The 20227-nt window shown below is 40.5% G+C and overlaps 1 protein-coding gene across 3 annotated transcripts in view; it reads left to right on the top strand.

Moving 5' to 3' along the window:
* The window catches only part of MCTP2 (multiple C2 and transmembrane domain containing 2), a 239285-nt gene that overhangs the window by 94951 nt on the left and 124107 nt on the right, over positions 1 to 20227 (top strand). For 2 of the 3 annotated variants that reach the window (XM_032842343.1, XM_032842341.1), the window contains 3 exons: positions 3400 to 3435; positions 13882 to 14046; positions 16330 to 16460. In XM_032842343.1, the coding sequence (XP_032698234.1) occupies positions 3400 to 3435; positions 13882 to 14046; positions 16330 to 16460 (332 nt within the window). Of the gene's footprint in view, positions 1 to 3399; positions 3436 to 13621; positions 14047 to 16329; positions 16461 to 20227 lie in introns of those variants that run through there. The other variant, XM_032842344.1, reaches the window with a different exon arrangement.

Here is a 20227-nt window from a genome sequence, read left to right as displayed (position 1 = left end):
GTGTGTTCTTATGAGCAGATCTGTGACTACAAATCATAACCTAGTTTTATATGCAGGGGTCAGGCCTTGGAATTCCAACAATTAAAATAAGAACAAAAAGCATCTTTGATCAGAACTTATTTGAAAGGTGTTTCTAAAGCCAACTAAAATATTTACTTGGAAAAGGACTAGAATTTGTTCAAATTTAAGCATGTTTAGACTCTGGTATGAAAATCTGAAATTAGGCCTCCGGTACTACTTCTTGAAGTCAGTCAATGGGGTCAATTGAGGAGAATATGCTTGATTTGACATCACCTTTGCTTTTAGTTGTAATTTATTTTCATGGTGAAAATCAGGACTCATTTACTAGTAAACTCATAGAAGATAGAGAGGGGTAGCAAAGCTGAACAGTGATTTTTTTTTTTTTTTTTTTTTTTTTTAGTTACCAGAAAGTCAACTCAGTCGTTGCTATTTTTAATTTGAATTCTTTACTTACGAACCTTTAGTTGACAGTAACTGGAGGAAAAAGAAAAACCCTCCCATTTATTAATGTTTTAGAGAAATAGTCCTTTGAAAACTGGAAACCTCAATAAAGCTGGGATTGTGGTGTTAAAGTGTCTTAAATTGATGTTGAGCATACGCTTTTTTTTTTTTCTTTTTTTTTCTATCCAACATAGTAAAGGAGGGTTTTCTTTCGCTTCTCTCAGCCTGGACAGTATAGCTATTAGATTCGGTGTCAGTGTGTGTGGCCAGTGACTGGTTCCTTGAGCTGGACGCCACACTAAAATAACAGGCCGTGTAAATAAGTACCATTGACCCCATCATTGAGCAATTGCTACCTGATACGTGCTGAAAATTTTCTTACATATGCAAGTGGGGCTCGGGAAGTTGGATAATTTCTCATGGAAGCAGCTGCCTAGGTATTCCTGTTGTGAATGTTTCTGTAGCAGATTGGATTATGTCTAGGGCCCTTAACATATATTTAGATATTGCCAAAATTTGGAATTTTAAAATAACGCCATTTTAGTTCAAATGCATTTCGAATTGCAGAGGTATTAATATGAGGTGCTGCCTGAGTGTGCTTTTGTCAAACATCTCAAAGAAAAACTTTTCAGAATCCTGAAAGGAGCCACACTTTTCATGTTACTGAGTTTAGCCCTTTTTCTCCTTGACTCCCTGTCCCCCCTCCCCCACTTCTTTTCAAGAGTTCGCCAGACTGTGTATCTGCTCACTCCTGTATTTTCTCATTTTCTTTGTTCTTTGCTTGTCTGGTAGAGGTCTAGGGTACAATATATTTCTTGTATATGTATTTTATGGGGCATTATAATACAGAAAACCCTGCCTGCTCTGATTTGTTCTGATCAGTAGTTTTATTTATCTGTTTATGTACTTGGTCAAAGTATCCCCAAGCAAGGAATCCTGTATCTGGGGCCATGTGTGGTTGGTTATTCAGCTTAATGCTGTGCCTATGGGGGCCTTTGGGATAGACCAGATGTCAGAAAAAGTTTGTTCTTTTCACTATCTGAATATTTAAAGACATCCTTGTGTGGGGTTTTTAAACGGCAATAACTAACACTCAAGACTGGAAAGACGAGATCATTCGATCGGGAATCACTTGTCTGTTAATTCCCACCGTGGGAGTCATTGTCACTTGAGAACCAGACTGACAGAAATCTGAACATGAGCAGAATGTCGGTGAACTCACCCTCACGTCCAGGGCTTTAAGTGTACATGGACGTCAGAAGGCAGGTGCCGGGTGGAAGGCTGAGAAACCCACCATCTGTTTCTTTTCCTTGGGTTGTAGTTGGAATTGTGGGCTCCGTCCTCAGACGGCCTGGATCTGAATCCCAGCTCCGCTACTATCATGCTTTGAGAAGTTAAGTGATCAGGTCACATACACAGAATTACTTAACCTCTCTCAACTACTATTTCCTCACGTGTGAAATGGAGATAAAAAAAAAAAAAGTATTTTACAGGATTGTGAAGACGGAGATGATCAAATACAGTGTTTGGCATGGGGTAGACTGTCAATATATGGTAGCACTTAGTAGTGTAATAAGCAGACAGGCGTTTAATTTCCATTAATTTTTTTTCTGCATTTTGTATATCTTTTATGATTGTTAAAAAAAAAAAAAAAAAATCAAATGCATTCTAGAGCCCTAACTAGAGATGTGTACTTCTAGGATGGTAACTAATTTTGGTGATTGTTTGGGTATAACTGTTTTTCAGTATGATGTTAGGAAAATAGAAAAAGAACTGATTTTAATACCCAGATTGTAATCTACAGCTCTGCAGCACATGGTAAATGTTGAGGGGGGGGTGGTTTTTTATTTTTAAATTTAATTAATTAATTAATTTATTTATTTATTTTCAGTGGGAGGTGTTTTTAATTAAGAGTATGTTCAGGTCATTTTTCTACCAGTGTTTGTGGTTGCTGGTCACTGGAATGTAAGTGGATTTCCCCCAAAGACTATTTATTTTCTGGTTTCTAATTGATTGGGAAGACGTATTGGCAAAGTGGGTAAGGTCATTTGCCTAAAGGTATTTTTTTCCTTTAAGCATAATAGGAAATGGGGTCTGCTCGATTAGATTCATAATTGCACTGTAATCTCCCAAATTTATCCAAGTTTGAACATCCAGTTAGCTGGTTAACCAGCCAGAGTAGAGCTTCGCCGTCCTGGACGACGGTGACAGGGATAATGAGAGGATTTCGCTAGGAAAGAATTTTAATTGTAGACGAAATTCAGAAGCCTTAGCATGACAAATGAGAGATCAAAAGAGAACAGTGGTGAAGTTACTTGCTGTTTAGAAAATTTGTTCTACCCTCCCTTGGTGCTCTCTTAGCCTATTTTTCTTAATTGTATAGGAACAGCTCAGATTTATTTTTCCCTATTATTTTGAATATTGAGATTTGATCACTGGGGCAAATGGAGTGATTTTTTTTTTTTAAGTTTCTAAAAGTATGGAAACCTAAACATGCACAAACATTGTCCATGAACTTACTAAATATTTTTAGAATACTATCTGAATTTTTCTAAAAGAAGATTTTTCTAAAATCTTTTTCTAAAAGATTTCCTTTTAGACATGATATGAGAGATCTTTAAGGCAATTCAAAGCATTTTAAAGATGAAGAGTCGTCTCATATTGAGAACTGGTACTTCTAGGACTGGGCAGTATTCATTATGTCCTGTCTTCTGATTATTGAATACTAGGAGAAAACGATGTCACACAACAACAGAAATGGGATTATTTTCTGTTTCTTTTTTTTTGCTCAAATGTGTTTTCTCTTTAACCTCAGAACTCAGGTGTTCGTTTTTTGACTAGAGTGTGCACCATCTAACTAATGAATTATATTATTAACGATTCTATTTCTTTCTTTCCTTTTGTCATTTTCCACCATTCAATGGACTCAATCCCTAGCGTTGGTCAAGTCGTAAGCGGTTGAGTGCCAGCAAGGTAAATATACTTGTTTGTTTTCTTTACATCATTTGGGGAAATTTCATCTTTGTGGCAATACACATGACTGGTATTACCCAATCTTTATACATAGTAACAACATTCTTTTCTTCTCACTGTTACTACTAATAAGAAGGAAACAACCTCCCTTTTAAATTTCATTTAAAAAGGGCATAGCCAGATGTTTGAACTTATACATGTGTTCGTGGTGACATTTTTTAATGTACCAGCCATGTTAGAATGTTACACTTCATTAAGCCTGGATTATTTGGAATATAGTGCTGTTAGAATTAGTCCTTTAGGAAGTTATATACCACTAGATGGAAACTAGCTTTGGTGTTGTAGGGGCAATGAAAAGATTCATTGAGAGGAATGTGTGATATATTTTATAAATCTCTCTTGTATTAGTCCTAATTTTCTGTTTATTACCTTCTTTGCTGAAAGTTTCTTGAAAGATTTCTTCATGAAGTACCACTGATTTTTTTTTTTTTTTTTTTTTTGCATTGCTGGTATCTTTTTAAGCAATCATAAACTGTTGTCCAATTTGTAAAAGCTCTCTGTGTACAAGGTAAGAAAACATTGTTAATCTATCTGGTTATTAAATCAGTAAGTCCTAGTGACTACATATCAACAGTGATGTGAACATAAACAAAACCAAAAAAGTATTTGTAACTTTAATGTTGCTACTCTGCTACTTTTTAAAGAGATGTGGAGGTGACTGTGATATGTGTGTGTGTGTGTGTGTGTGTGCACGCCTGTGTAAGACAGAAAGAGACAGAATTGTCCTCTGACTAGCACTAGTCATCTGGGAAGAAAGACAAACTTTCCAAACCTTTTTTAAAATCCAAAGGACTCAAAGCCCACCTCTTACTAAAATGTGTATCCTTTGCATTTTATACACCCTAAAAATGACCATGATAAGTTGTTTTGTTAACCAGTTCACTTAGTTTACAAGGCTCTTTTTTTTCCCTTGTGTGTGTGTTTTTTCTGTTTGTTTTTTTTTTTGAAAGAAATTAAGGGACAATAAATAATAATGTGAAGCTGTCTCAAAAATTCCTCCCAACTTTTGTCTTATTCCTTTATAGTCACTAGAGGGTAGAAGAACATCATTTCTTGCCACAGAAGGGAGCCCAGCTCTTGCTCTCCCATATTAAGAGCTTCTGTAACCATCCGAAGCAGTAAACTTTCCCGGCATGCTTTGGAGAAGCCTGACAAAGCAGTATTTTCTCGTTTATTGATTCTGCCGCTGCACTAAAACACTGGTACTGTACATCAATAACCATCTTTAGTTAGGGAGCTCCGGCCTGTGGAAGAGCTCTGGCAGTTTGTGGGAGAACATAAAGGCTAGAAAGAAAAATTGTGAGCTTGGGGAATATTGGAGTCTAGGGAGGACAGGAGAGGTTATGGGAGAATGACCAAAGGAATGGGGAGGGAGAGAAGAAATGTTGACGGCCTGGATAAAGATATCACAAATACGAAAGACACAGAGGATCCTGGAGAGCAGTATTTATATCTGTATTGCAGACTTATGTCTTACCACTGAGCTGCTGTGGGTTTTTTTTTTTGTTGTTGTTGTTGTTGTTGTTTTCCCTCTCATGGTCGTTTCTAGAATTTTGACTTCAGTACGCTGCGCTCAGAGATTTAATAAATGCCCAGACCTGGGGCCTGTGTTTAATAAAACTTTTGATGAGTAGAGCTCATTGAATGCCACTCATGATCTTACATGAGGGATGTGGTTTATATGTCGGTGAAGAATTTCAATTGTTAAGTTGACTTTTTGCTACTTAGAGTTTGCAGGTTTTGTGGAGAAAGTGAGGGAGCTTCTAATCTGACATATGAAAATGAGTGCTGTGGAAAATCTGTAGGCATGATGATTAACCCTCTGTAAAAGTAGTTAAAATAGCCCAATCAACCTGTCTTGGTATTTTTTAAACTGTAAGCTGCTTTTTTTTTTTTTTTTTAAGATTTCCATATTATATTTAAAAATGAGGCAACAGAAATTTGACATAGAGATTACTATGCTTTGAGTATCTAAAATTTTACTAGTCCTAAGTAATGTATTCTCTATAAAATGTCATTGACTTTTTTACCTCAATCTTAGTCTTTTAATGGCTTAACTTTATTTAGGTAATTCCCTCTTAAACCCCATAAGTTTATAATTTTGCACCATCCAAAGGGGCCCAGAATGGCAGCGTCTCTTCTAAAGTGTTTTCTTATTCTATTGACCTTAACCATAATGTAGTAAATATGGAGAGATTGCCTTTAACAAAGTAGGTTTTAGTTTCACCCAGAGTCTCTGTTTACCTTCTGATGAGCATTTTAACATGAGAATTGAGAATCTGATTTAACAGGGCCTGAATCAGTTAACTAGCTCTTTTTAGATATTTGTTTAGATAAGTAGATATTTATTTTATTAAATAGATACTTATTTTATTTAGATAAATAGATATTTTAGATATTTGGATATTTATAATCTTTTCTGTGAAGAGATCTGTTTCCAAATCTTACTCTCTTTCTAATGCATGTAACACATAGAAAATTAACAACAGTGACTTCTCTAATATCAGATAGTTTAATGGGGGAAAAAAAACCCATAATGATAAAAGATGGAACTGAGAAATCACTGACTGTATTCAGAAATCCATGCACACACACCCACACCCACACCCTTCCCCTGTGCTTTCTTTGGGCCTTTGCTGGTCCTGTGGCCAACCACAATTCCCGTTTCCTAGAATTTCCTTTACTGTACATGCATTTGCTCTGCAATAAATCTCGATTTTTTACATAACCCATCTTTTTTTTTTTAAAGATTTTATTTATTTATTTGACAGACAGAGATCACAAGCAGGAAGAGAGGCAGGCAGAGAGAGAGGAGGAAGCAGGCTCCCTGCTGAGCAGAGAGCCCGATGCGGGGCTCGATCCCAGGACCCAGAGATCATGACCTGAGCCGAAGGCAGCAGCTTAACCCACTGAGCCACCCAGGCGCCCCCATAACCCATCTTTTGACCATTGGTTTATACTGGGTATATCAGTAATCCGAAGTAAGAGACCTGACCTATACCACTTTTATGTATGAAATTAGTTCACTAGTGGTCCCAGTCTTTGAGCTGTCCAGCTTCATATTCTTGTATCTTTGTTCCTCTCTGTTATTACAAAGGCTGATAACCACAGGATATGTTTTCTAGGTTCACCTGTCAGGTGGCCTCCAGCTGACTTTACACCATGAGAGGAATTGTTAAGATACTACCACGTAGGAGAATTTCCAGGGTATTTCTGTTTTTCCCTCTGTTTCATGTGGTATCTGGACATGGACCATGTTTTGCATTTTCTCTTAGACCTGCCATGGTTTCAGCTTCTACCATGAGCCTGACCCTAGTGTTTACTCTTCCTGCCTCACTACCCAGGGCTTGCAGAACCTCGACCTAAGGGCACAAATCCAGCCCTAGGTCCGCGTTTGCGAGTAATGTCGCAATAGAGCTGTACCCGTCTGTGTCAGCATTGTCTCTACTTGGCAGGACTGGCGTACTATAGTTGGGACAGAGACTTAACAGCCTGAAGCCTGAATATTTATTCTCTGGACCTTGGCAGGGAAATTTTGTCCTCCCCCGTTTCCAGCCCCAGAATGTTGGGGAGAGCTTCCTTCTGTTGCCCACTTAGGTTTTCTTAGCCATGTCTGTTTGGTCTCCCAGGCATCCTATACCTGGGAGAGCAGATGTCTGCATTATATCCCCTCTATTTTCAGTATCCGTTGTGGTTCTCTTTTCCCTTTGGATTCTGGTGCAACCTAAAGGGGCTTTGTTATTGGCTTTTTGGGATACTTTTTTAAAAAATATTTTATTTATTTATTTATTTGATGGACAGAGATCACAAGTAGGCAGAGAGGCAGGCAGAGAGAGAGAGAAAGGGAAGCAGGCTCCCTGCTGAGCAGAGAGCCCGATGCAGGGCTCGATCCTAAGACCCTGGGATCATGACCCGAGCTGAAGGCACAGGCCTTAACCCACGGAGCCACCCAGGCGCCCTGGCTTTTTGGGATACTTTTAAAATTGCCATTATTTCGTAAGATTCATGAGTCCCAGGATAAGGATTCTTCATGAATTTAGGTCATCCCTCTCTGTTTTCCTTCTCTTTTATTCCTTTGGTCCATTTATCCCTCTGTTTCTATCTGACATCTAGGATTTCTGAAAGGCAGTCTATAAATCCATATAACTATCTCTCTGGGTAGAAAGACCTCTAGGGCCTTTCCTCATTTCTGGGGGCCTCAGTCATGCTCAGGTAAGGCCATGAATCTGTTAGCCCTCTCTAATCACACGTGTGCTCCGGACTAGAAAAACAGAGCCGCTTCCTCCCTAAACTTCTCACCAAATGTCTCCTCTCAGTGACATAAGAGTCAACTTCGGCCCAAACCCTGTCACAGAGCACACACTAAGTTGGCCGGAATGTTGTCCTGAGGATTCAAAGGTGACATGGACTTGGCTGTGTGATTGCTGAGTCAGCAGGAGACAAGCCTGTAGGGACGTAGGGGTCTTCAGAGGCTGTGGTTAGACTGTATATTGGCCTTGCAGGTGGGCTGAATGCTGGGGACAGAGAAGGACTGCGGTGAATCTTCCCAAATGAGAGGGAGGAAGAAGTGAATTGAGATACGACCATATAAAATAATGTGGCCCCTCCCAAGTGCGCCGAAGCATTTATTATCAAGCTTCAACCAATTGGGTTTTCAAAGTAGAGCCCCTGGGACCAGCAGCATCAGCATCCCCTGGATATTGTTAGAAATGTGAATTTGTGACCCACCCCACCCTCCCACCATTGTGGACCTCTTGGATCAGAGACTCTGCGGTTGGACCCTAACAGTCTTCCAGCAAGCCTTGCAGGTGATTTTGTAGCACGATCAAGTTTGAGAACCACCAGGGTGGACTTGGGTATGGCATGGGTGTTGGGAAGAGGAGGAGACAAAGCTAGAAGCTACAAGACAAAGCTGTTAGGACTTAGATTTGACATTTAACAGGTCTTAGGTAGGGCTGGAATTAGTGCAAAGTGAGTGCAGTTCCTGGCATGCAAAATGCCCAAAGGTACTCAGGGGCCAGCCCTGCCCATTGCAGAAGCCTGAGAGTGAACGCCTTGCTTGCTTTGCAGTAGAGGGAGGTATGGTGGGTCCTGGGTAGGGATGCCCTTGAAGTATTGTACCTGAAGGAGACACACAGAAATGGGGAACACAGAAGGGAATCCAGAAATACTGCAGACTTCATGTTACTGCATACGTGCATAGCATTTAACGTTGAACTTCCTAGGGGTTAGGGTGAAAAAGAAGATCTCGTTGAATCAGGCGGCCTTCTTTTCTTTTTCTTTTATCTTTTTTTTTTTTTTTCATTTTCGTTTTTAAGGGTAGGAAATGCGTGAGAGCAATTTCCTGGTCCTAATCCCTGAGAAGTGGGTATTTATAGACTGTATCAAATGTTTTCAAAATCTTTATTTTTTTTTATTTTGGAGTGCAAAAACTGAGCAATGGTAGTTTTTTTTTTCCACAATGAAAAAAATGTTAAATTTCCTGGAAGGCTTTTCTAGCTGATGTATCTGTACAACCTGTAGTTGTTCATTATCCTTGGGACTATAATCTAGTTCTCATGTACAAGTATAAATCTCATGGTCCATGTCCATGTCCTTGTGGGAAATTTAAAAGGCTTTCTTTATGTCCTGACGCAGAGATTTTTTTCGTGTGGTTCTAAGAGAATTTATGCCTACAGGATCCTCTTCGGCTGATGTAAGAAACTGCCAAGAGGAGCTTCTCTGGGAGCCTGTTGCATGAATGTATGGATCTTCTCATGTCATCTTATAAAAGCTGTTGACAATGAACAGTTGTTTTACATGTGGGGGGAAAAAAAAAAGCTTGGAAGGGCTATTTTAGGGAAACCTCTTATAGACTGAATGTTCTCCCTTAGCTTTTCTAAGCAATGCCAACAGAGTTGAATCTTGTTTTATTGTTCATTTAGCTTACAAAGTTAGTTAATTTTTTTCCCATGCATTTGTTTCCACTGACACTTCTCTTCTCACAGTGACTTAGGAAAAGGAACTAATGAGAGTCAAAATAGGGCACATTGGTGGTGTTAGGACACCTATTTTTATACTCCAGTAACCGAGATCATAGAAAAAGAACCCACACGGTATTTGGCACCTAGTAGGTATGCCTTCCTAGAAGGATGTTGTACACATATTTTCCCGCTGCCCCTCTTTTTTGATCCTATCTTTTAAAATTTGGTTGGTATTTTGTCCCACCCAAGGGAGTGCTTTGGATACCCGTCCTCTGGTGTTGGTCGGCGTGATCTGTTCCAGACTTCGGTGTAGGCCACTGTCACGTTGCTTTTGGCGACTACAGGTTGTGGCCCCAGCTCCTGGACCGCATGCTACTCCTTTCAAGATGTTTTTTTACTCCTAACCCTTCTGCCATCCTTCCTGGCCCACGACGGAGAGGATGCACCTTGCTGACATGCCTGTCATTTCTGGGTTTTCTTCTGCAGTCATGCCAAGAGACGGGGATCCACACCACCATCTCCCCAGTACAGCACTTGGCCGAAATCCTCCAGAAATGCATGTGGCCAAGCCATAATCCATTTTATATATCCCAGGAATGATAGTCGTTCACTGTTTTCAGAGCCTGTGCCTAGATCACAAACTTGTGATGTTTCTCCGCAGCACTTCCCTTCACCTTTGCTCCCTTTTTTTTAACCGTTCCTTGTCCCTGGGATTGTTGTGACTCAGAAGTAGATTGTGCCTGAAGCTTTTCATTTTTCTGAAAGTCCGTGTTTCTTTTCTTTCTTTTTTTTTTTTTAAAGATATATTTATTTTAGAGAGAAAGAGAGAGAGGGTGCGTGAGGGAAGGAGAGGTAGAGGGAGAGGGAGAGAGAGAATCTCAAGCAGACAGATGGCTCCCTGCTGAGTGTGGAACCTCACGTGGGACTAGATCCCACAACCCGGAGACCAGACCATGACCTGAGCCGAGAGGTGGACCCTTAACCAACTGAACCATCCAGGTGCCCCGTGAAAGTCAGGATGTCACTAAGTTAAATATCGTACCTTGTATTCACTGGTCATAACGAACGTGTGCGTTTTGGGTGGAAGTTACAATTTCTGTTCAGAGGAAGGGTGTGGGTTTGCTGGGGTGGGTGTTAAGGAAGAGAGAGCACCTATGAATGAAGCAACATAGAAAGAGTGAAATGTTCCGATCTTTAGGGAGGAAGGAGAAAAATAACAAAACCCTGATGTACTATATTTTATCCTTTATGTTGGCTGAGAAATTAGGGTCAGGACCCAGAAACTTTGCTCTATCTCCTGGTGTCTGTTTCAGCGCAGGTGGGATGGGCTTCTCCTTTGATGGGTCATTTCCTTCTCTCCTTTCACATTCCAGGCTGCATTAAGATGACAAATTTCACTTATAGGCTCAGGCACAGACGTGAAAACCTGAACTATGGAGTTAGCTGAGTGAGTGCAGGGGAGTGGATTTATTGTGGGGAGACAGGGATTGTTTGAAGAGCACAAAAGATTTGGGGAGCCCAGGTCTGCATCAGAGCACACAGAGGATGGGCTCTCACAATACCCGCCCTTCCCCCAACGGCTCCTTGCTTAAGGTTCATCACTTGTCTCAAGGCTGAAGACAAATACATGTTAAAGTAATTAAGACACTTCTTTAAAACACCCCCGCCCCCCAAATACGTTGCTCCTAGACAAAACTTCATTTGGACATAACCTTGTAGTGGCTTTTGCAGAAAGGTCAAGGGTAGTGTAAGGAGAATAAAGTCCTTGTGTTCTTTTTCTATCTGGCAACTCTGCAATAAATAGTTCACTTTCCTACCCTGCCTTAAGTAAGGGGGAAAAAAAAATCTTGGACAGCAAAGACCAAGTCCGTCACATCAAACATGACTGCATTAAATACTAAAATGTTCAAAGTCCGACTGAGATAGATAAAGGCTTTGATGGAAAGTGGATATTTCCCAGGGACATTACAAGCAATAATCCAGATGTTATGGTGTAATGCAACGAGTGTCCGTGGATAGATCAGGAGCTCCAGCCAAGCCGCGCCTGATGTAGGCCTTTGCCTTGCCCTCCCATGCTGTTCTGCCATATGGAACCTATCTCTCGGCCCCCTTAATAACCAGCTTTGGATTCCATTTTCACAGAGCTCATAGAGCTAAGTGGGGCTGTTTTATGGACAAGTTAGATAGAAGCCTTTCCAAGATAAACATCCAATTTGAAATTAGGACATACCGAGCCACAAAATTATTTTAGGGCATATTTCATGGAAGCAGTGCCATTTTTCTTAGGCAATTGCCAGACTGTAAGATGCCCTTTGATCCCATGTGGACATTACTCCCTTCTTTATAAAAAGGATTTTGAAATAGTTGCAGTGTTTAGGGAGGAATATATCTGTCGGAGCTTTGAAGCATGGCCATGGGACAGGTCATGGTTTAGCTTCTTGGTTGGCAAGTCAAACTTCCAGAAAAAAAAAGTTAAAAATAGAGAATTGTAGCAGGATATACGAATCAAAACCTCATTTTCCTTTTAAAGAGAGATTTTCAGCCCAGGTACTTAATAAGGTATAAAATATATTCAACGTATCCAGCTCTATATGGTCACATTCAGAGTTACAAACGCATATGCATATCTGTTCATATATGTGTCTATTTATATGCTGTCTTTTTAATAACCATAAAATTGCTTAACTTTAATTATTTCGTAAAGTTTTGTTAGTGAATATATTCTATGTACAACCGAACTGGAAACAGAAGTTAAGAAAAGATCATCCATGTTCTCCCAAGGGCAGGGATTTTTTTTTTTTTCTTTTGAAAGTCCCGGCTCTGTCTCAGCACCTCCAAATCGTGTGTGTGTGTGTGTGTGTGTGTGTGTACGCGCGTGCGCGTGCGCATGTGCACGTGCGTGCCTGTGCCTGCATCTTAAGAGAAAAGCAACACAGTTGTGAAGTTTGAGAGTGTAGATTTCCTTGAATGTGTTTTGTTTAAAGGTAGTCACAAAAGGACCCGCCAAATGGTTGGGGTGGCCCTGCTGTATCATTTTTTAAAAGTGGTGGAGTGACATGTGTTGGATGAGGTAAGCTGGGATATAATTAATATGATACTGACATACCATTTGTTGTGATAAATTGTGACTAACTGGTGTCCGAGCAAATTGGTGTCTGAATGATCTCGAAGATATATTGAGCAGATGACAGGGAATGAATATATAGTGTTAGAAATGCATTGCTTCCCTGTGATACTTGATGCCATTTACATTCTTCAGTCCATTTATTTCTCCTTCAAATAAAGCAGTCTCTGCTCGTACCATTTCACGTATCGAGCGGCAAACATAAATGAACTCCGCCAAATAATGGCGTGTGCAGAGCGTGCGGGGATCCTCGTTCTGGCAAACTCACCGTAAAAAAGACATGGTTGAGATCTTCAGGGACATGTGAATGGGTGCTGGGTATTTCACGATAGTAAGGGAATTATGGTTACTTTTGTGGAGTGTGATCATGGCGTGGTGCTTATGGAAAAACAAATATGGATTTTTGCGCTCAAATATTTCAGCCAGAGAGAACGAGGGAAGGGATACATGAAATCAGATTGGCAAAAATGTTGAATCAGATGAATAAGTACGTGGAGATTTATATACCATTTTCTCTGCCTTTGTGTATGTTTAAAAATTTACATAATGGAAATTAAAAATAAAGTGTGCTTGTCCTCTTTATAATTTAATAATAGGCGATGTTTGCTTTTTTCTATATTGTTTAAGGGGTGTGTGAGTGTGCATGAGTAATATAATTTAGAAAAGGAGAAAAAAAATAAGTTAACAGTTACTGAATCTCTACTGGATCCCAGGCACCATGCTAAGTGCTTTCTACGTCCTTCCCCTCCCTGCAGATCTGCAGAGCTCATTTGCCTTGTTAGCTGATGGCAGGCAGGATCAGGAGTTGTGAATCTCACGGTGGTGCAGGACTTTTTAGTAGTAGCCCAAGGAATACGGGGAAGTGTGGACAGATTCAAGTGTGAAGGATAAATTCAAAACCGTTATTTCTAAGTACCCGCAGGAATTTTGTTTCCTTGCAAGCAGTGCCTTGCCCTTTTCTCTCTGTTTCCCAGAATGCTTTTCCTCCCTTCCTACTATTAAAATAGCAGAAGGCCCTGATTCCTACCAAGGAGCACATCTGGGTGGGAGTAGAGGCCAGTGCCAAACCAAGTGTTGCTCCCAATCATCCTTCACTGTATTGTTACAAGTCCAGGGCTCAAGAAGGAAATCACGTAACTGTGCTTGCAGGTTTGCAAAATCGATGAAGACTCTTAACACTTTGACAGTCAGGGAGTGCTATTCCTAATCCCATACTGAAAGCTGGAATTCCTGTGATCACCAAAGTCACACTCAAGAATTATCAGCAAGTTTATATGTCATCTTCCTTCTTTGCTTTAGTCCTCTTTGATACGCAACCTGCGGCTCTCAGAGTCACTGAGAAAGAACCAACTCTGGAACGGGATTATAAGTATAACGTTGTTGGAAGGGAAGGATGTTGCAGGAGGAAGCATGACAGAGATGTTTGTCCAGTTAAAACTGGGAGATCAGAGGTATAAAAGTAAGGTAAGTTCTGTCAATTCCTTAAGAAGTGCAAGATCTTTCATAATAAAGGAACTGAAAAAAAAATGTTTTCCACTTTGAATTTCACAAGAAGAGGAGAAATTTAGTTTTAGCCCTCGTAACTTAATTAGGAGCATTCCAGACAACAGAAGAATTATATAGCTGTAGACAATTAATATACCTATTGGGTTGCTTAGCATAATTTATTTTAATATAGTAACTGGAGTTAGAGAAAACTTATTAAATAACATATTGGGTTGCAGGATTTATTTTCATTTTGAAAATAAGCAAACATTTCAAAGATTGCAGGAAAGGGATAACTAAATATTTTCAAAATCCTACAAAAATAAAATCATGTAATATATTTGGGTGAAAACACTTGAGATAATGAAAAATATTTTTAAAATCATATACTTTTTGCTTTCTCTTACTTGTTAGTATTAACACCAAAAATGGACATTTGATGCTGGTTGCTGTAATTTTTTTTTTTTAAACTGAAGTATTAGTGATTTTTTTTGAACAAAAGTAATGGTATTTTTAGCTGCCTTTAGAACTCAATCATCTTACTCTCCTGAAACAAATTCCACTTAATTTTTAATCTTAGTAATTTGGTGTGGTTTTTATTTCAAAAACCATAGTCTCCAAACCATGGTAATGAATTCGTTTTGCATAACTGTCAGACGGGAATATTTCCTAGGTTTTTATGGGTTGGGGGAATGAGGGTACCAGAAAGTTAAGTCACTTGCCCAAAGCCACATAGGAAAAAAAAAAAAACAAAACAAAAAACAAAAAAAAAACAAAACCAAAAATCAAAAACAAAGAAGCAAAAATAAAAAAAGCACTGGTGGAAGATTTTGAAAATAGACCCGAGGATATTTGTAATTTGGGCTTTCCAGTGTAGAGGATGGAACATGCAGACAGATGTAGTTGGGAAATGATTTGGAGGGCAAAAGATTGTTTCTGCTGCACGCTCTTCAGTGCAAAATCAAACATTAAACATCACTAACTCCACCACAAAGAGTAAAGAATTGAAGCTCACACTGGAGCATCAGTTTTGAGAAATGTTAAAAAAATTCTGGGTGAGTTACAGCAGAATGAGGCAGATGATTATTTTAATCAGGTAGTTTCAGGCTGTATCTGACAGTGAATGTATCCAGAGTGAACACGTCTCTCTACTAAGATTCCTTTAGCCAGCCAGGGTCAGGCTAAGGATTTATAGAAAAATTATTCATCTCTAAGTACACTTAGCCCTTTGGACGAAGGTAAAATGCAGAATGAGTCCAGTATTTGCTCCAGTACCCCCTTGGGGAATATCACATTTAATTTGTGGTCGAATATTTTTTTTCCTGTGGTTTCTAAATTCTGTGATCTGATATATTAAGCTCAATGTGAGAAAGAGCTTAAAAGATATTACATGATGTTGGCTACAGCCGACGTCTGAGTTGTCCCCGTTTTCCCTTGCAGAACCAGTTTGGTGCTTGGATTAACAGTTGACTTAGTTCTTCTGATAGTCCGTGCATAGCATTCTTGCTCCGTTTTATTAACAATTTCAGTCTCTGGGTCAGTGAAACAAAAGCAAAATAATAATAGTAATAATAACAAAATTAAAAAAAAAATGCTGCTAAGGTATCAAACCCATAAGCAATTCGCAGTCACCGGGAGAACACAGAAACCCTTGTGGAGTTTTCAGACCAGGCTGTTAACTTTTTCGGTGCGGCCATCCTGGGGCTTCTTTGTCTTTCTCTCGCTCAAGTGTCTGGACTCAGTAAACTCAGATTTAAAACCAGGCAGCAATGGCCCAGGGACAGGTTTCTCATGCAATGCATCAGAAGCAATGCAATGAACACCTCAACCTCCTAAATTATGGACTTCTTATGCCAGCACTGAATGGATGTGCTAATAAAATTGATACTTACTTGCATTTGATTAACCAATGAGGAGTATATTTTGTGAGAGAACTCCTGTAACTGTCTATTGAGATATGTTTAATATGTCTATAATATCTCTGTAATTTATGGTTCCTTGTGGGGTAATTCTGGTGGGGTCACTCTTGCTAAAGGGCTCGATAAATACTTGAATCTGCGGGTGAGCTAAACGGGGAGCGATGGTTTGCCAATTCCCGAAACCTCAAAGTCCCTTTCGGTCCAAAACGGAAAGTTTAACTTTCTGAGGGAGGGGCACACCGTCCCCATCTCTTGCCGGGTAGACATGAAATGAATGTATGTAGCTTCTGTCGTGATGAATGGCATTTTAAGAAAATAAATACTATAACTGCATGTTTTCTAGACACTGTGTAAGAGTGCAAATCCGCAGTGGCGGGAACAGTTTGACTTTCACTACTTCTCTGACAGGATGGGCATTTTGGACATTGAAGTGTGGGGAAAAGACAGCCGAAAGCACGAGGAGCGTCTGGGCACGTGAGTCAGCTCTGCTTTCTAACTCGGGGGAGACGTGTGTGTGGCTTGTGTCCACATGGGGCTTCTCAGAGAGAATGTTGTGATCTGTTTGGCCTTAGAGTAAAACCTCACATCCCCACCCCGGCAGCCATAAGGAAGTTGGACCCTAACCCTGGGGGAAAATCTTGTTTTAACTGGTCAATGTCATTTCATATTGATTAAAACAGAAGAAAATAGTATGTGTCAGGAATTCTCTAAAAAAAAGTTATTGTGCCATCTCAGGTCTTTGGGAAATGTTTATGCCTGGGTCCACTTACACACATTTTTCTTTTTCCCCAATAAATACTGTAAATGTATTTTCTCTTCCTTATGATGTTTTACAAAGTCACATTTTCTTTTCCCTCGCTAACTTTATTGTGAGAATGCAGATAACCTACAAAATATGTGTTAATTGTTTATATTATTGATAAGGCTTTTGATCAACAGGGGGCTGTTTAGTAGTTGAGTTTTGGGGGAGTGAAAAGTTGCTGGCAGGTTTTGGACTGTGTCCTGGGCATCGGCACCTGTGACCCCTGCATTGTTTAGGAATCAACTGTGTAAATTTCCAGTGTACCGTACAATTTTGGTTTTGCTACTTAGTAAAATACCATATAATTTAACAAGAAGATGAAGCTAGGTATCTCAAAATGATGGGGGAAATTTTCAGTGTCCTCGGTGAGTTTTGGGGCAAACCATAATGAAATCTGTTGAGGCAAGATCTAGTTTCTTTCTTCCCTCTGCACCTTCCCAGCTTAACTGAGGGGCTCACCTATGTGTAAGGAGCAATATCATGAATGTTATAGCGTCCTTTTCAGAGCAGTACCATTCAGTGAGATTGTGCCCACACCATGGCTGGCCCTTGGGAAGTACCATGGAAATGCTTGTGGAAAGATCATCTCTGATCTTTCAAGGAGCCCTGCAAATTAGCAGCATTATTCCTGTTCTGTGGAGGAGGGAGTAAGAGTGCAAGAAGCTTACAAATGACTTGGCCATGGACTTCAGAGCAGCGAGTGCCAAGGCTAGGATTCTGTGTTTTCCAAGACCAATTTCTTTCCATTACGTCACTGCCTTTTTTCATCCTGTGTACATACAGTTTGTACCCAAATCTTAAATCTAGGATACAAGCATTCAAAGGGCTCTCAACAGATGTTTGTCACCTTTTCCAAACCAAGGTTTCTGGAACCCTGCGTTCAGAGAGATGCCTGGGGCTCATCCCTTATAGAATGGGGGGGAGGTCCTGCTAAATCTCTATCCTGAGGCCAGAGAATCTCAACTTTTACCTCTCTTCTAAATTGGGATTCTAATTGAGGACAGTCTTATTGCCGAAAGCTAAAGATGGAAAATGACTCCTCCAATAGAACCCCATCCATTCACTGATGAGGGAATGCAGAGGCCCGAGCAGTGAATGTTTTTTCATCAGCAGGGAACTTACTGGCAGAAATGGGGGCGAGACCCAGCTAACCCACCAGTCCCTTGTGCACTGCTTTTTCTGAGCACAAATACTGAGCACAGCATCTGGCACACAGAGTGTCAGCTCTTCTTGCCATCTTCACCCATCATCCCTTGCCAGCAGCTCCCCTGAGATAGCTGGGTGGAGAGTTTGGTACCCATGGAACATTCCTGCCATGTTTCTCAATGGAGGCACGTGTTCCATGGGACTGTCTGGCGTGTTGCAGGATGTTTAGTAAATCTGGCTCTTACCCAGCTGATACCTGTTCCTTTCCCCAGTTAGTGTGTGGAAAACATACACACGACACATCCGCATTCCATCACGCATATTCAGACACCCCCTTGGGGAACAGTATGTCACCGTCAAGACCTTGTCTCTTTAGCCTCCATGGGGCATTGCCCTGGTTCTATCACTTTGTGTAGCCCTCTCATCCCCAGCGCTGTGCTTATCCTGCAGCTGGCTGACATTGCTTCATCATCGACAACCCCCATGGGCCAGGTTGGTGCTTTGGGATAGCAAACGGGGCCATGTCACACCCTCCAGCTCCTGCAGGAGGTTTTCCCCTGGTCCCCTTGCAGATATGCCTTGCAGATGACTTTAGGTCTCATCTCTCCTTCCTGTGCCTACACAGGGTAACTGAGATACTTCAGACATTTCCCGAGACCTCGGACACCTGTCACTGCTGTGACATACCAGCACCCTGCCAACACCCATTTCAGGGGGATCGGAAACCTTACGCCAGCCCACGCAGCCAAGGATGAGTTGCGTAAAGGCGCAAATGCAGAGAACTCTGTGTCCCAAAGTGTTATCTGAGGGGTGGGGATTTGGGCTTCCAGTGATGAATGGCCAATATGTTATTTTAGGAGGTGTAGAGAATGTGCCCTTCTCGTTTCACACTTCACTGTGCTGTCCTGTTTCCTTCATAGGAAATGCTTTTCCAGATGAGCATTCAGTTTTTTCACAGCCACAGAAAATAATTTAAGATGCCCCTTTCCTCCCATGTGTTGTCATGGGAGTTGCTCATTTATTTTAGTTATTTCCTGTTTGTAACTTAGACATGTACCTGTCTTAGAGGTCATGATGTCCTTCCTCTTCATGGATTTTAAAGGATCTTTTTGGTATCCTCTTCCTTTTTCCTCTCCTGAGGTACAAAAGATAAAAAAAGCATCTCTTGGAAGCTGGCTAAACCCAGCATTACCTTCAGTGGGATGAGACCTACCTTAACATACAGAATCGTAACGATGGTGTGGCATCACCATACGCTGACTTTCACAGACCTGTTACCTACGGTTCCTTCCCACTGTTAACTTCTCACTTGTTTTCTTCTCATTTCATTTTCTTTGTTGTTTTCATTTTAAGGCTCGGTTATTTTCTCTCCCCGTGGTCAGGAAATACCTTTTTGCGCGAGGAAACTCTTTGACAGTGTGAAGGAGTCATAACTGTCTCTTAAGACACGTTTCATATTTTGTTTTTGTAGAACACCTTGAAGCTAGTCGTTTAAAGCCCTCCATGGCCTCTCTGAGGAAATTCTCATCAGTGAAGCTTCCCTTTGCAGGCAGCTTGACGTGAGCAAAAGGAGCACCAGCTTGGAGTTGCAAATTCAGAGTTTGTTAGCTATGTGACCCCAGGCAGTGAATTTGCTTGTGAGGTTGGCCTTTCTTTCCGTGGGATCCGGTCAGCAACAGTATCTCTGTAGTACCTTGGTCTCTTTTCAGCACTTAAATGTTAGATATTATAATTACTATTAATTTTGAGATTTTTCTGTATGACAACTAGAGAACCCCACAACAACTGCAACTAAAATTATGCAATTCAAGAAAAAGAAGTATGACTGGTAAAGTTCAGTATATATATGTCTCTCTCTCTCTCTCTATATATATATATATATATATATAGTATCTATTTTTTTTTTCCAAACAGTATAGACATTTAAAAAAAAATTTTTGCAGAAGTTGGCGGTGAATATCTTCAAGAACATGTTGCAAAGGACATTTGTTGACTGAAGGATTGAGCAGCAGCATTAACACTAGTGGGGGGCTAGCTTGGTGATGGTTCAGACATGGGCCTCCCTAATGGCCAGCCTTCTCCTGGCTCTCCTGACTCACGTGGAGCTTTCTGAAACCTTGTCATGGTTCCCCTTCAGTCTTCCACTGAGCCTACAAGGTATTCCTGAGGGCTTCAACGTGGGTCCCCAGATCCAGTGTCCCCTGGGACCATAGTGCCTACGAACTCTAATATTTATTCATGAGCAAAACCAAATCAAAACAGAAAAATTACTAAAAAAAAAAAAAAAAAAAAA

This window comes from Lontra canadensis, unplaced genomic scaffold, assembly GCF_010015895.1.
Source record: "Lontra canadensis isolate GAN:19392208 unplaced genomic scaffold, GSC_riverotter_1.0 scaffold128, whole genome shotgun sequence".
NCBI classification, from domain to species: domain Eukaryota; kingdom Metazoa; phylum Chordata; class Mammalia; order Carnivora; family Mustelidae; genus Lontra; species Lontra canadensis.
Note: the sequence above shows the minus strand (reverse complement) of the source record. Positions and strands in the feature narration are given on the sequence as shown.